The sequence below is a fragment of the Psittacula echo genome (genome assembly GCF_963264785.1).
Source record: "Psittacula echo genome assembly, chromosome: Z".
NCBI lineage: Eukaryota > Metazoa > Chordata > Aves > Psittaciformes > Psittacidae > Psittacula > Psittacula echo.
The window spans coordinates 43,216,661-43,232,971 of record NC_137742.1 but is presented as its reverse complement, the minus strand read 5'-3'; the positions used below and the strand labels follow the sequence as shown (position 1 = coordinate 43,232,971).

General features: G+C 44.7%; 1 protein-coding gene across 2 annotated transcripts in view; it reads left to right on the top strand.

The window, feature by feature from the left end:
* LOC308231323 (transducin-like enhancer protein 1) overlaps positions 1-16,311 on the top strand; it is an 84,828-nt gene that overhangs the window by 34,696 nt on the left and 33,821 nt on the right. For both annotated transcript variants that reach the window (XM_080636561.1, XM_080636560.1), the window contains exon 7: positions 15,834-16,038. In XM_080636561.1, the coding sequence (XP_080492687.1) occupies positions 15,834-16,038 (205 nt within the window). The remainder of the gene's footprint in view (positions 1-15,833; positions 16,039-16,311) is intronic.

The window sequence follows — 16,311 nt, the reverse complement described above, 5'->3', positions numbered from 1 at the left end:
TAGAAAATAATATCAAAGAACAAAGTTAAATTTTTCATCTTCTTTCTGACTTTCATACTTGCTTTGACACCAATTTTGTACACAGTAAAAAGCTTGTTAATTTTTTTTTTTTTTTTTTTTTTTTGGTGGCGTGGAAGATAAATGGTAAGACCTAAAGAGACTGTATGACATCTTCTGTAATAAAGCATGAAAAAGAAACAGGATTTTTCCTATGAGACAGTTGGGCCTTTAATCATGCTGCTGCCACACAGATTTTATATATATGAAGTATATTGCTTAGGATAGCTTTTGCCATTGCTGTCCTTCTGTGGACTTAAATCTCTGTAGTACAATGGCATTTTACATGGTTTATAGATGGAAGAGGTTTGCTGAAGACACCATTTCATTGTTTCTGAGGGCATTCTCTTTCCATGCCCAAGCCACTGTGGCTTTTTCTCATAATGGATACTTTTCAAATAACTTCTGCAAAACTACAGAGGCTCCATTTTCTGCTTAGTGGCTAGAGATGCAGTGGTGTGCACTTTCAAGTTTATTTACTGTGGTATAGTGTAGCTTCCTCTCTGTCAGAATAAAATCTGAACATTTAGAAAAAGAGGAAGTACAAAATGAACAAAATGAAACAAAACAAACACAGATGTTTCAAAGGAACTGGGAAGAAAATGAAGCCATGATAGTAGCCGCTGACTCTTTTTTCTAAAACCTGTTTAAATCAGAAGAAAACAGTAAGCAGTAACAATTGCAGAATCACAGAATGCCTAAAACCCCTGAAGGTCATCTGGTCCATTCCCCTGCTCAAGTTGGACCATTTAGAGCCAGTTGTATAGGACCATGTCTGTGTGGCTTTTGACTGTCTCCAGTCAGGGAGACTCTATCACCTCTCTCCCTGGGAAACCTGTGCCACTGCTCTGTCACCATCACAGGAAAAAAGTGCTTTCTGAGCTTCAGGGCAAACCTCCTATGTTTCAGTCTGTGCCCATTACCTCTTGCCCTGCTGTTGAGTCATCCAGTGATGGGCCACAAAGTTGATTAAGGGACCTTGCATATGAGGACAGGCTGAGAGAACTGGGACTGTTTAGCCTTCTCTATGCCCATCATTGGATGCTGTCCAGTATGTCCATGTCTCTCTGAAGAGCCCAGAACAGGACACTAATTCAGGTGTGGCCTTAGCAGTGCTGAGGAGAGGGGAAGGATCACCTCCCTCAGCCTGCAGGCAGTGCTTCTCCTAACACAGTCCAGGTTGCCATTCACCTGCTTTACCACAAGGGCATATTGCTGGCTGATGTTCAACTTGGTGTATATGAGGACTCACCAGCTGCACTGTAAATAATTTCTTATCTCCAATCTAAACCTGACCTCTTTCAGTTTAAAGCTGTTTCCCCTTGTCCTGTCACTACAGGCTCTGACAGAAAGTCTCTTATCTCTTTTATAGGCCCACTTTATATGCTGAAAGGCTGCAGTAAGGTCTGCCTGGAACCTTCTCTTTCTCTAGACTGACCAACTCTAGCAGTCTCAGACTTTCTTTGTAGGAGAGGTGCACCATCCCTCCAATCACTTTTGCAGACCTTCTCTGGACCTGCTGTGACAGGTCTGTGTCTTTCTTGCACTGTGGACCCCAGAAGTGGATGCACTAATTTGGGTTGGGTTTCAAGACAGTGAAGTAGAGGAGAATAGTCTCTCTCAGCCTGCTGGCCATACTTCTTTGGGTGCAACCAGGACATGACTGGCTTTCTGTCTTGCAAGTGCACATTGCTTTTGCATGTCCAGATTTTTATCCACCAGTACCCCTGAGTCTTTTTGCAGAAAGTGGACACAGGGCTGCTCTCAGTCCATTCATCCTGCAGTCAAGGGTTTACTGGGGATTGCCCAGACCCGGGTGCAGAAACTTGCACTGTGCCTTGGGGAACTTAATGAATTTCACATGAACATAATGAAGGTCCTGCTCTTCAGACCTATAAAAGTCCATCTGGATGCCACCCCTTCTCTCAAGTGAATCAACTGCACTACTCAGTTTAGTGTCATCTGCAAACTTGCTGAGAGTGCACTTAATGCTATTAGCTGTATGTCCTGAGTGATCCTACTGATGAAGATATTGAGTAGTGTTGGTCTCATTATGGACTCTTGAGGAGCACAAGTAGTTACTGGTTTCCACAGGGAAATTGAAGCTTTTGACTCTTCGGACTGGGTCTCATTGATTCTTTGGATGTAGTCATCGAGACGGTTCCTCAGCCATGTAACAATCCATCCATCAACCCTATATCTTCCCAATTCTGTGGCAAGAATGTTGTTAAGGACTGCATCAAAAGCCTTCTAGAAGTCTAAGTAGGTGATGCCTATAGCTCTTCCCATGCCCACTAGTGTAGTCAAGCCATTGTAGAAGAATGTGGATATATACCTAAGGGTGATTGGTTGTCATCCTGTAGTGAGTTCTTCTGAGTGGCTGAAATACCCTTGAAAATACGTACAGAAACTTAAATATGAGTTTTAATTAATAGAATCATAGAATCATAGAATAGTTAGGGTTGGAAAGGACCTTAAGATCATCTAGTTCCAACCCCCCTGCCATGGACAGGGACACCCCACACTAAACCATGTCACCCAAGGCCTCATCCAACCTGGCCTTGAACACCGCCAGGGATGGCGCATTCACAGCTTCCCTGGGCAACCCATTCCAGTGCCTCACCACCCTCTCAGTAAAGAATTTCTTCCTTATACCCAATCTAAACTTCCCCTGTTTAAGTTTTAACCTGTTACCCCTTGTCCTGTCACTACAGTCCCTGATGAATAGTCCCTCCCCAGCATCCTTGTAGGCCCCCTTCAGATACTGGAAGACTGCTATGAGGTCTCCACGCAGCCTTTTCTTCTCCAGGCAGAACAGACCCAACTTTCTTAGCCTGTCTTCATACAGGAGGTGCTCCAGTCCCCTGATCATCCTCGTGGCCCTCCTCTGGACTTGTTCCAACAGTTCCATGTCCTTTTTATGTTGAGGACACCAGAACTGTACACAATGCTCCAAGTGAGGTCTCACGAGAGCAGAGTAGAGGGGCAGGATCACCTCCTTGGACCTGCTGGTCACGCTCCTTTTGATGCAGCCCAGGATACGGTTGGCTTTCTGGGCAGCGAGCGCACACTGCAGACGGCTCATGTTCATTTTTTCATTGACCAGCACCCTCAAGTCCTTCTCTGCAGGGCTGCTCTGAATCTCTTCTCTGCCCAACCTGTAGCTGTGCCTGGGATTGCTCCAACCCAGGTGTAGGACCTTGCACTTGGCTGGGTTAAACTTCACAAGGTTGGCATCAGCCCACCTCACAAGCGTGTCGAGGTCCCTCTGGGTGGCATCCCTTCCCTCCGGCATATCAACCGAACCACACAGCTTGGTGTCATTGGCAAACTTGCTGAGGGCGCACTCAATCCCACTGTCCATGTCACCGACAAAGATGTTGAACAAGACCGGTCCCGACACCGATCCCTGAGGGACACCACTCGTTACCGGTCTCCAGCTGGACATCGAGCCATTGACCACAACTCTTTGCCTGCGGCCATCCAGCCAGTTCTTTATCCACCGATTGGTCCACCCATCAAATTGATGTCTCTCCAGTTTAGAGACAAGGATGTCGTGTGGGACAGTGTTGAACGCTTTGCACAAGTCCAGGTAGATGACATCAACTGCTCTGCCCCTGTCCCTCAGTTTCGTAGCCCCATCATAGAAGGCCACCAAATTGACCAGGCAGGATTTCCCCTTAGTGAAGCCATGCTGGCTGTCACCAACCACCTCGTTGTGTTTCATGTGCCTTAGCATGCCTTCCAGGAGAATCTGCTCCAAGATTTTGCCAGGCACAGAGGTGAGACTAACTGGTCTGTAGTTCCCTGGGTCATCCATTTTCCCCTTCTTGAAAATGGGGGTTATATTTCCCTTTTTCCAGTCATCGGGAACTTCACCTGACGGCCATGATTTTTCAAGTATGATGGCCAGTGGCTTAGCAACTTCATTTGCCAGCTCCTTCAGGACCCGCGGATGGATGTTGTCAGGTCCCATGGACTTGTGTACGTTTAGGTTTTTAAGATGGTCTCGAACTAGATCCTCTCCTACAGTGGGCTTAGGGTCTTCATTCTCAAATGGCTTAAACTGTCTAAATAAGTTTACTCCTGCTAGTTTTGCATGTTAGTAGTGTGGGTGGTGTGTGCAGGATTTTGGGTTATTTTAGAATGAGGAAGAAGACTGGATCCAACAGGAGCATAATCTTGAGTTTTTTCCTTTTTTGAAAGGTTACATTTGCAATGTTCGTTCTGTAAGTATTTCTAAATAGTGAGGGAGAAGGTTATTGCTTGGTTGGCCAGGTGGTATGTGCTCAGACACTAGCCCTTATATGTTCATTGATCATAGATAATTCATGCAGGCTCTCACTTCCTTCTGCTAATGAAGTAAGAAAATAAAAAACCCTGATTTCCCTTTGGGAAAGAGAGGGTATGACAATGAAATTTAGCACAGTAATTCTCTCATGACTTTCTGCCTGCTTGAGTTTAGGAAAATCATGTTTCTTAGTTTTACAGAAGTTAATATGAAATCATGTCCTTCAAGTTTCAGGTCTCTAAATGACTTGTGCTTGCCAGATTTTCTTTCAGAACACCTGTGGAACCTGGGGGAATCTCTTGACCGTGATACTGGTGCTAGTGCTGGAAAGGTTTCTGAGAACTTTTTGTGCTCTCAGGTATTTGTTTAGAAAGGCAGGAGAGAAGTCATCTATTGTGCTTTGTAACCAGGTAGAACCTTTTTTCCACTGTTCATGTACAGTCACATCTGAAGTTTTAATTTGGTGCTTTTCAACAGATACTGAATAGCACATCACACATCTGTTGAAGAACAGGAAAATGTTCCGTCTGTTTAATGCTAGGAATTCAAAACTAGACTTTTAAGTAAGCCATAGGTGTTTGTGACCTCAGTAGAGCTACTTTAAGGTGGGAAGTGGGGATTGTAGGAGCTCATGCTCAATCTTGGTAAGGAGCCTAAAGGAGGTGTGCCATTGTCTTATGTACAGGAAATCTGTTTCACAAATCTGTTTCACAAAGATTTATTCTGTCTCTGGCAGAGATTTCTGGCAGAGACTGGAAGTTAATTACAAATTTTAAGTCACTATTAAAGACTTCTTTATAGCTGGAAACTGCCTAGGATGCTTGAAGTGAAAAACTGTACTGCTTTAAAAATTGTTAGGAGACGCTCGCTCAGCAAAGCGAGTGCTGTGTTATTCATATGTTGATTTTGAGGCTTTGTGGCCTGATTAGAGGGATGCTGGGAAAAAAATTGAGGCAAGAAAACCTACATCTGGAAGTATAGTAAGTTGAATTTGCCATTCCTTTGGTCCTTTTGCAAATACGAAGATCTTCTCGTTTTGCAGCAATGGTGGGTGAACTACTGATGCTTTTAAAATCACTGCTATAGCTAATTATCTCAGTGCAGTCACTTATGTATGCATCATTGCACTCTTCTCTACCTTCCCACTTCCCTCTGAAAGTGGACACAGCCGTTGCTCTGCAAGTAATGATAATAATTGGTAGTAAGACAGATCTGTTACTCATCCTTTTTTGAGCACATTTCTCATGGCAGATGTCTAGTTTTTAATTAACTGCTAATGAACATGCCTAGTAGACCATGATACTGCTGCCAACTTACTCCGTTTTATATCTCACTGCTGCTGAGGTGACAGAGCAAGCATTAGTGTCTTTGAAGTGACGGGAAGGTGATTATATGCATAGCATAATTGTTTCTGGGATCTACTATGGCAAATGTCTAGTTACTAAATACATCTGGTCAATGCTGCTGTTACCCATCTCCCTCTTCCTTTGTGTGCAGCACGTATTCCTTTTTCCACTTCTAGGACAAGAATACTTCTTAAAATTCAACTTTTTAAAATAAAATGATCATGAACCTCTGGAAAAGACCATCTTTATGGTTATGGAGAGCTTTACACCTATTATGAATGGGTAATATATATCAATTAATCAATATTCTTCAGTCTTAAACAGCAGTGAGCCTCAGATAACAAACATTAATTCACAATATACCTTTGACTTAAAAGACTATGATCAGGTTTTCAGTCTTAAGTCTATTTATTGTAGTTGTATATTTAACCATTTTGGGGTACCATTTTTCTCCGTTACCATCAGTAACTGTTGTGGTTTAAAGCCCAGGCCGTAAATCAGAACCACGCAGTCTACTACCCCCCCGCCCCCCCACCCAGAGGGATGGGGAGGAGAATCGAAAGAATGTAACTCCCACGGGTTGAGATAAAAACAGTCCAGTAACTAAGGTATAACACAAACCAATACTGCTGCCACCAATAATAATAATGATAAGAGAAATAACAAGGGAAGAGAATACGATACCGCCCACCAGAAATGAGCCTGACAGAGAAAAGGATGTGCCCTTCCGGGTAACTCCCAGTTACATCCCTGGGCATGACGTGCTGTGGTATGGAATACCTCTTTGGCTAGTTTGGGTCAGGCGTCCTGTCCCTGCTTCCTCCCGGCTTCTCCTCCTCCCTGGCAGAGCATGGGACTCACAAAATCCTTGGTCAGGGTAAACATTCTGACCAGGAACTGAAAACATCAGTGTTATCAGTATTATTCCCAGGCCGAAAGTCAAAACCACAGCACTGCACCAGCTACAAAGAAGGAGAAAAAGTGACTGCTGCTGCTGAACCCAGGACAGTATCCACCCCTTATTCCATACCATTCACATCATGCTCAGATCCCACATTTTCCATATACCCTCACTCTCATCTCAGTGCACTGTTATCTTAGTGCATGGACCAATTCCTGTAAAGCTGCTGAGTCCATTCGGTCCATGATGTTGGGCTCCATCTCTTGTAACAGTCTTTCAGGGCAGGAGAAGCTGTGTGCAGTGTTGGATCGTTGCCTTCTGATGCTGATCGTTCCTTTACTGTAGAACTCGTCCGGTTCTATCAAAGTTCATTCTCTGTTGGGATGATGGTCGGAGGGAAGTCAGGGCCAGTCCCTGGTGCCCTGCAGACTTCTAGTTGATGGGCTATAGCAGGCAACAGCATACAATTGAGTTCATTGTCTGTTTTCCCCTAAAATCAAATCCCCTTGAGGTACGCATCGGACTTCCCCATCTTCCCGCATTACCCACCAAGTATATCCAGGTCCCTGAGCAAAAGCAATCCCACGAGTGGGTTTCCCTTTACCTGAAGCAGGAATAACCCAGACTGTCTTCCCCAGCAAATTCTTCATGTGCACCACAGGAACTTTGTCCCCCTCTACAATATGTAAAAGTTCTGACTGTGCTGGGCCAGCCCTGTTGGCAGATCCTCTGGTGTTGACCAACCAGGTGGCCTTTGTTAAGTGTGTATCCCAGTGCTTGAAAGGTTCCCCACCCATTGCTCTCAGTGTAGTTTTTAACAGCCCATTGTACCGTTTGATTTTCCCAGAGGCTGGTGCATGGTAGGGGATGTGATAGACCGACACAATGCCATGCTCTTTGGCCCAAGTGTCTATAAGGTTATTCTGGAAATGAGTCCCATTATCTGATTCAATTCTCTCTGGGGTGCCGTGTCGCCACAAAATCTGTTTCTTAAGGCCCAGGATAGTGTTCCGGGCAGTGGCGTGGGGCACAGCGTATGTTTCCAGCCATCCGGTGGTTGCCTCCACCATGGTAAGCACATGGCGCTTGCCTTGGTGGGTTGGTGGGAGTGTGATATAATCAATCTGCCAGGCCTCCCCATATTTATACTTCAGCCATCGTCCTCCATACCAAAGAGGCTTTAACCGTTTGGCTTGTTTAATTGCAGCACGCGTTTCACACTCATGAATAACCTGGGCAATAGTGTCCATTGTTAACTCCACCCCTCAATCACGAGTCCATCTGTATGTTGCATCTCTGCCCTGATGACCTGAAGTGTCATGAGCCCACCGGGCCAAAAATAATTCACCCTTATGTTGCCAATCTAAGTCCATCTGAGCCACTTCAATCTTAGCAGCTTTATCCACTTGTTGGTTGTTCTGGTGTTCCTCAGTGGCCCGACTCTTGGGTACATGGGCGTCTACATGGCGTACCTTCACCACCAGGTTCTGCACCCGGGCAGCGATATCTTGCCACAGTGCAGCAGCCCAGATGGGTTTACCTCTGCGTTGCCAGTTGCTCTGCTTCCACTGCTGCAGCCACCCCCACAGGGCATTTGCCGCCATCCATGAGTCAGTATAGAGATAAAGTACTGGCCACTTTTCTCGTTCAGCAATGTCCAGGGCCAGCTGGATGGCTTTCACCTTGGCAAACTGACTCGATTCACCCTCTCCTGCAGCAGTTTCTGCAACTTGTCGTTGAGGACTCCATACGGCTGCCTTCCATCTCCAATGCTTTCCCATGATACGGCAGGACCCATCAGTAAACAAGGCATACTGCTTTTCACTTTCTGACAGTTTATTATATGGTGGGGCCTCTTCAGCACGCATCACCTCCTCCTCTGGTGACATTCCAAAATCTTTGCTCTCTGGCCAGTCCATGATGACTTCTAGAATGCCTGGACGACTGGGATTTCCTATTTGAGCTCGTTGTGTAATTAGTGCAGCCCATTTACTCCATGTCGCATCGGTTGCATGATGTGTAGAGGAGACCCTGCCTTTGAACATCCAGCCCAGCAGGGGCAACCGGGGTGCCAGGAGGAGCTGTGCTTCAGTGCCAATCACCTCCGAAGCAGCTTGAACCCCTTCATAGGCTGCCAGTATCTCTTTCTCAGTTGGGGTATAGCTGGCCTCAGATCCTTTGTATCCCCGACTCCAAAAGCCGAGGGGTCGACCTCGAGTCTCCCCTGGAGCTTTCTGCCAGAGGCTCCAGGTAGGACCATTCTCCCCAGCTGCGGTGTATAGTACATTTTCTACATCTGGCCCAGTCCGGACTGGTCCAAGGGCCACTGCATGAAGTACCTCACGTTTAATTTGCTCAAAGGCTTGTTGTTGCTCAGGGCCCCATTTAAAATCATTCTTCTTCCGGGTCACATGATAGAGAGGGCTTACAATCAAACTGTAATTTGGGATGTGCGTTCTCCAGAACCCCACAGCACCCAAGAAAGCTTGTGTTTCTTTCTTACTAATTGGTGGGGACATTGCTGTTATTTTGTTGATCACTTCTGTGGGGATCTGGCGACGTCCATCTTGCCATTTTATTCCCAAAAACTGAATTTCCTGTGCAGGTCCCTTGCCTTACTCCGTTTAATGGCAAAACCGTCTTTCAGCAGGATTTGGATTATTTTCCTCCCTTTCTCAAAGACTTCTACTGTATCGCCCCACACAATAATGTCATCAATGTACTGCAGGTGTTCTGGAGCTTGCCCCTGTTCCAGTGCAGTCTGGATCAGTGCATGACAGATGGTAGGGCTGTGTTTCCACCCCTGGCGCAGTCAGTTCCAAGTGTACTGGACGCCCCTCCAAGTAAAAGCAAACTGTGGCCTGCACTCTGCTGCCAAAGGAATTGAGAAGAATGCATTGGCAATATCAATCGTGGCATACCACTTGGCTGCCTTTGACTCCAGTTCATACTATTAAAGGGTGAGCGGGTCCTGCTGATCACTCCTTCACTCTCCAGTCTACGGATCAGCTTATGGATGGGCATCAGGGAGTCTCACTTGGTGCGATATTGCCGCCGGTGCACTGTTGTGGTCGCGATTGGCACTTGTTCTTCGGCCTTCAGCAACCCCACAACAGAGGGATCCTCTGAGAGACCAGGCAAGGTGGACAGCTGCTCAATTTCCTCAGTCTCCAAAGCAGCAATACCAAAAGCCCATCAGTACCCTTTTGGGTCTTTGAAGTACCCTCTCCTGAGGTAATCTATGCCGAGGATGCATGGAACCTCTGAACCAGTCACAATGAGGTGCTTTTGCCACTTCCACCCAGTCAGGCTGATCTCAGGCTCCAGTAGAGTCAACTCTTGGGATCCTCCTGTCACTCCAGAGATATAGATGGGTTCCACCCCTTGACAGCTTGATGGCATCAGGGTACACTGTGCACCAGTATCTACTAGAGCTTTATACTTCTGTGGGACTGATGTGCCAGGCCATCTGACCCACACAGTCCACTAAATCCGATTGTCCCCTACCTCTACCTGGCTGGAGGCAGGGTCCCTCTAACAGTCATCACAACGTTGGACACCTAAGTTGTGTTGAAAGGGATTATTCTTCGTTATCACAGGAGCTGGAGTAAAATCAGCTCTTCCACTCCATCTGGGAACCTGCTCACCAGAGACTGAAGCCGCAGCTCTCATGGGATGATTAGCCTTGACCCTTGTTCCTATTTTCAATTCATGCATGTGTTCCTCCAAAGCTGAAGTAGGTTTTCCATCCCACTTCGTCATGTCTTCTCCATGATCCCGCAGGTAAAACCATAGGGTGGCCCGTGGTGTATGCCTTCTATATCTTCTCTCTCGAGCAATAGGACGTCTTTTGTTAACAGCTGAGATGTGTGTTGATACACGTGAGGAGCTGGATAAATCAGATAGATCGTCCCTCAGTTGTTTGACATCCTGGGACAGTTTTTCCACAGCTGAGATGATGGAAGGGGTGAGATTGTTTTTGAACTCTCGGAGTTTATGAATCATTTCATCTACTGTTGGTGTTACTATGTCATTCCAGGTTACTGTTGCCAATGAATGGGCATATGATGACAGTGCATTCCGTGTAAGTTTTCGCCACATGGGTGGTGTACCTTCGACTTCATCTGGGTCTATGGGTATATCCCCGCTATTCGGTTTGATGTGATAGATCATCTCTACGATGGCTGATTCCCTCAGAGGCTGGATGCCTTTGTCTAAAGTAGTCCACTTGGCCGAACGACTCATAACATCGTGCTTGTATGGAAACCTTTCTTTCACAGCTGCCAAGAGCCACCTCCAAAGACTGAGGGACTTCTTCTCTCTTGCAATTGCTTTGTCAATTCCCCCTTCTCTAGCAAGTGATGCCAGCTGCTTGGCTTCCGTACCTCCTAGTTTGTGACCATCGGCCCCATTGTCCCAGCATCGTAGCAACCAGGTGATGATGTGCTCCCCTGGTTGATGAGTAAAATCTTTTCTCATATTCCGTAGCTCAGTTGAGGTCCGAGGTCGAGAAGTCACCTCTTCTTCTTCTTCATCATGGGATGATGACTCCTGATCAGATGGTGGCCCAGGTGGTGAATACATTGTTTCTTCATCTTGCTTCACCCTTCTTGCCTCTTTTTTGCTTTTTCTGTTGCATACAGGGGTAATCGATATTGGTACGAATTGGTCCTCTGGTTTAGCTGCAGTCATTATCACTGTGCTTTGAGTAGCAACTGTACTTGTCGCTGGGGGTGGTGTAGTTGCTGTGCTTGGAGCTGGGGGAGCTTTGCTGTCTGTTGCAGTCGAAGTTTGAGTAGCTGCTGTACTTGTCACTGACGGTGGTGTAGCTGCTGTGCTCGGAGCTGGAGTAGCTGTGCTGTCTGTTGCTTCGCTCTCAGATCCAGGGACATTTTTTCCCTTTTGAAGGTGCTGGATAGTGTTGAACAAGGCCCGGTAAGCATAGGCCAAGCCCCAGCACGTTGACATGATTTGTCCCTCTCTGGTATGACCAGGATGACAACACACCTCATTTAAGTGTTTTACTAATTCTTCTGGATTTTGCACTTGTTCGGTGGTGAAATTCCAAAACACTGGAGGGGCCCACTGACCTAGATACTTGCCCATACTATCCCACACACCCTGCCACTCATGGCTGTCCAGCCTCGGGGAAAATCTCTCGGTCCCCCTATTTTGTCGTCTAACCCCAGACAAGACCCAAACCAGACTCTGCTTAGCTCTTGAGGTCAGACGTAATGGTTGTGAACAAAACACACTCTGTATGCATGCCAACATGGTGATCCCCATCACAATCAGCAAACAGGTTTCAACAATATTAAAAAGCCATTCGAAAACTTCAAAACTCTCAAACGATGCTGTAAACGGTCTGGGAGGGGCACTGGGAGGGTAAGAGAATGTCTCCTTCATAGGTTGACGGCCCAGGAAGGAGAAAAAAGATGTGTAATTGCTAAGCACTTGTATTATATACTTCCCAAAGTGTAAAGGTGGTGACCACACTGGGAACATAAGCCAGATCAGTTTCATGATCAATTTTTCTATTGTATTACAAGTCATTACCATGAAATACAACGAGACAATAACCTTAGCCCAAGCCTCACACTTAAAAAACTCTAACACAGCAAATACCGGCTCTAAGTAAGCTACGGCATATTGAAACTGAGAGATCAAAAACAACGACTTTGAGAGCCAATAAATCAGCATTGTGACGAATGACTATTAATCCAAAACACTGAATGCTTATCACAAATACAATTAGACACACTCCGGTCAGATCTGTCGTTATTTCAACCCTTCGTGCCCCACGTTGGGCGCCAAAAAGAACTGTCATGGTTTAAGCCCCGGCTGTAAATTAGAACCACGCAGTCTACTCCCCCGCCCCCCCCCCGGAGGGATGGGGAGGAGAATCAAAAGAATGTAACTCCCACGTGTTGAGATAAAAACAGTCCAGTAACTAAGGTATAACACAAATCACTACTGCTGCCACCAATAATAATAATGATAAGAGAAATAACAAGGGAAGAGAATACGATACCGCCCACCAGAAATGAGCCTGACAGAGAAAAGGATGTGCCCTTCCAGGTAACTCCCAGTTACATCCCTGGGCATGACGTGTTGTGGTATGGAATACCTCTTTGGCTAGTTTGGGTCAGGCGTCCTGTCCCTGCTTCCTCCCGGCTTCTCCTCCTCCCTGGCAGAGCATGAGACTCACAAAGTCCTTGGTCAGGGTAAACATTCTGACCAGCAACTGAAAACATCAGCTTTATCAGTATTATTCTCAGGCCAAAAGTCAAAACCACAGCGCTGCACCAGCTACAAAGAAGGAGAAAAAGTGACTGCTGCTGCTGAACCCAGGACAGTAACCTTTTTGTAAAGCTGCAAAAATGGTGTGCAAAGTGATGCATTTCCACTTGCAGTTCTCATATTGTGTTCTACACTTTACACTGGGCATTGATCCCCAGCATTTGTATGTAGTCCCGTCAGAGAAACAGGCCATAGCTCTTCTCAACATGTTCCTTCAGATTCAAAACCTGTTTAGAGGCGATTGATCTGATCCTCAGTTATGTGTCTTTCAGAATACCCTGTGTGTAAGCTACAAAGCAGAACCAAGGAAATCATAGGTAATACATCCCTAATAGTTTGCTTTCCAAAGACTGAAATTGTGCTGATTAACTTGTTTGCTAATTAAACCAAGGAAGAGGCAGGAATAAAGGAAATTTTCAGAGGCTTCCTGAAGGAATATGGACAAGAATAGAAGCAGTTTATTTCCCCATGTTGACCTTCCCATGCCCTGCAGAAGTTAATTTGAGGTCACTGTTGGAGAACGGACAAGGTTTTTTTCTGCAAAACCAATTTGGAAGGGATAAATGACATTTTCTTAGCCAAAATTGCACGCCACAGCCACGTTATCCAGTGTGATAGTGCAGTTGGGGACAAGTAAGACTGATGCTATGAATGCCATACAGGACTGCTGATGTATGTTGTCTCATGGCTAAGTGGAGATGACTGACCTGGCTTAAGGCCATCAGTGAGAAAGGGAACAAGTGAAATACTGTCTCTCTGAGAGAGCCTGCCAAAACATCAGGTTATTTCCTGATTTGAGGAAACATGCTGGAAACTACTGTAGTCTTCATGAAGTCTGTACTTCATAAAATGAAAAGAGAGATCTTGTCTTTTTCCTTAGAAGCTGGATCAAAAAAAAAAACCAAAAATGAACAAACAAAAAACCCCAAACCCTGCAGTCCTGTCAGACTTCACAGTGCTCTTTACTGATACTTCTTCAGTTAAATGAAGTTTAAATAGTAGTAGCTGCTTGATTTAGTAGAAGGTGGTCTACTGCTTTAACTACTTCAAATAAAGATATTTCTTAATACTTCCTTCAAAATGTTACTTTTTGGGTTGTTTGTAAAACACGTTAAAATAGAAGAATAAGAACTACCTCTTTCTTACCTTGCTTTTTTAAGCATACTGAAAAGTTGGCGAGAACAGCGATCAGATGTATGCGTTACAGTGAAGACTAGTGAAGGTTTTTATGCAGCATATGAAAAGAGAGTCCTGATACAGGTTATGAGAGATTGGGTAAACTTCTAGGCATGCAGAATTGACTAAAGGGATTGTGGTAAATATTATTTGCATTGTGTATCAAAAATAAGTAAATGATGGCTGTGTTACAGTTGGAATAGTAAGAAAGCGAAAGATTACCAGGTCCAGTCCACAGTTCTTCAGTATCTGTCACTTGTGTCTACATAAATTTATAAACTGCTCAAGGCATGTCTTGGAATGGGGTTGTAAGAAATAAAAGTGCAGGGCATAGTAGTTATATAAATACTAATAAATTAAGTCATTCATATGCCAGTAGATGTTCGCAGATGTTGTTGACAGCTTGTATTGAAGAGTCTTGGGACCTATGGAAGCAGGTAAAATACTTTTTGAATTGAGTTATTTTGTAGTAACTTGTGAAATATTGTGGGCTTTAGGTTTGATTTCAGTAGCTGTCAGCAGTACTGTAACAATTCTGCCTGCTCTTACAGGACCACTAGCATTCACGAGGTCAAACTCATGTCTAGCTGAGCTCATCCTGTCCAGACGTTTCCTTATCTGTCTTCTCTTTGATCCCATAAATTGAATGGTACTCTAGCTTTTTTCATGGTACCTACCTTCGTCAGAGGGATGGTGGAACATGGCCAAGGTGGAGAGGTTTGTTCTGTCTTCTGTTTGTAAGACCAGGCGCAAGGAAGGAGGAAAGGAGCAGAAAATCTGTTTACCTGTAGTAGACTAAAGTGGAGCTATGACCAAGCTAAAGATTGTTAGAAGCGTAATTTTCTGAATAAATCTGTGCTGAGCATTTTGGACAAATTAAATGTTTAGCTGAACTTAGAAAATACTAAAAAAACCGTAACAGCTTTAACTAGAAAATACCTTAATATTTAAACTCTGGGGAAGGCATTCTATTGTAAGGACTGCTTCTAATAAAATTGCTTAAAGGTTATTTTGCCAGATTGGTTACAGGGTTGTATGTCTAGTCATTATGATACCGATCTTGCAAGCTGCTTTTGAAACAGATGGAGGTATTTTAATTCATTAATACCATGTTTCTTGTTGGGAGTTCCATGACCTTATTGATGCTATCTGGAATACCTGGATTTTAAACTTACAGTTGGTTCATAAACACTGTGTCAGTTCTTGAATAATTTTTTTTTTCCCAAAAGTTTGGCTCTAATAAAACACAAATTTAACTACTCTAAATATGAAATTGAGCACTGTCTTTTAGTTTTTTAATATTCAAAATAAAAACATACTTACTTTTTCCAGATTAGGGGAAGAGAGGGATGTGAGTTTGAATCAGTCTTTCCAGCGAAACTTTTTTTTTTCCCAGAGCAGTGGTACTCCTTTCTGTAGAAAGGGAATGTATTTGGGCTTTCTGCTGCTGCTGTTTGTCACCCATGATCCTGTGGCAGGCAGTAGCTGCCTGGAACAACCTACAAGTAGTTGAGCCTATTCTCTGGGCTGCAGAACAATTATGCAGCGAGCCTTTTTTGGTTCATGGATCACAAGCATAGAGCGTAGTATAATGCAGTATGTGTATAGCTGGGACAGAAAGCAGAGATTTAATTTAAACCAAACAAACAACTGATGAAAATCCACTGTTGATTCCTGGTAATTAACCAAACTTCTTGCTTCTCCTTCCCAATCTATGTGCTATGCATTGTTCATCTGGGGATGATGATACCACTGGGAACAGCAGCAGCAGTTGCAGGCTCAACATCTCTCCCATGGCCATGGACCTCCAGTGCCTCTAACACCGCATCCATCAGGACTCCAGCCGCCGGGAATCCCTCCACTCGGAAGCAGTGCTGGCCTTCTTGCCCTTTCTAGTGCTTTGGGTGGGCAGTCTCACTTGGCAATAAAAGATGACAAGAAGCATCACGATGCAGACCACCACAGAGGTGAGAGGCATGGCAGGCCTGATTAGGACATTGTCAGATTTGCGCATTGCTGCAAATTATGTGCATCTCTAAAGATTCCAAGTTATATAGAATGAGAAAAAACTGTTGGCAAACTTAAAAATGTCTGCATATATACCACTGAAGCAAAATTCAGCTTGGAATTTTTCAGTATTTTAAATGGGGATCACTAGGTGTCACCTGCTCTATAGTTTGCAGAGCATTTTGACATCCTGGTAAATGCTTAGTTGTAATAGCAGTGGCCTGCACCATATT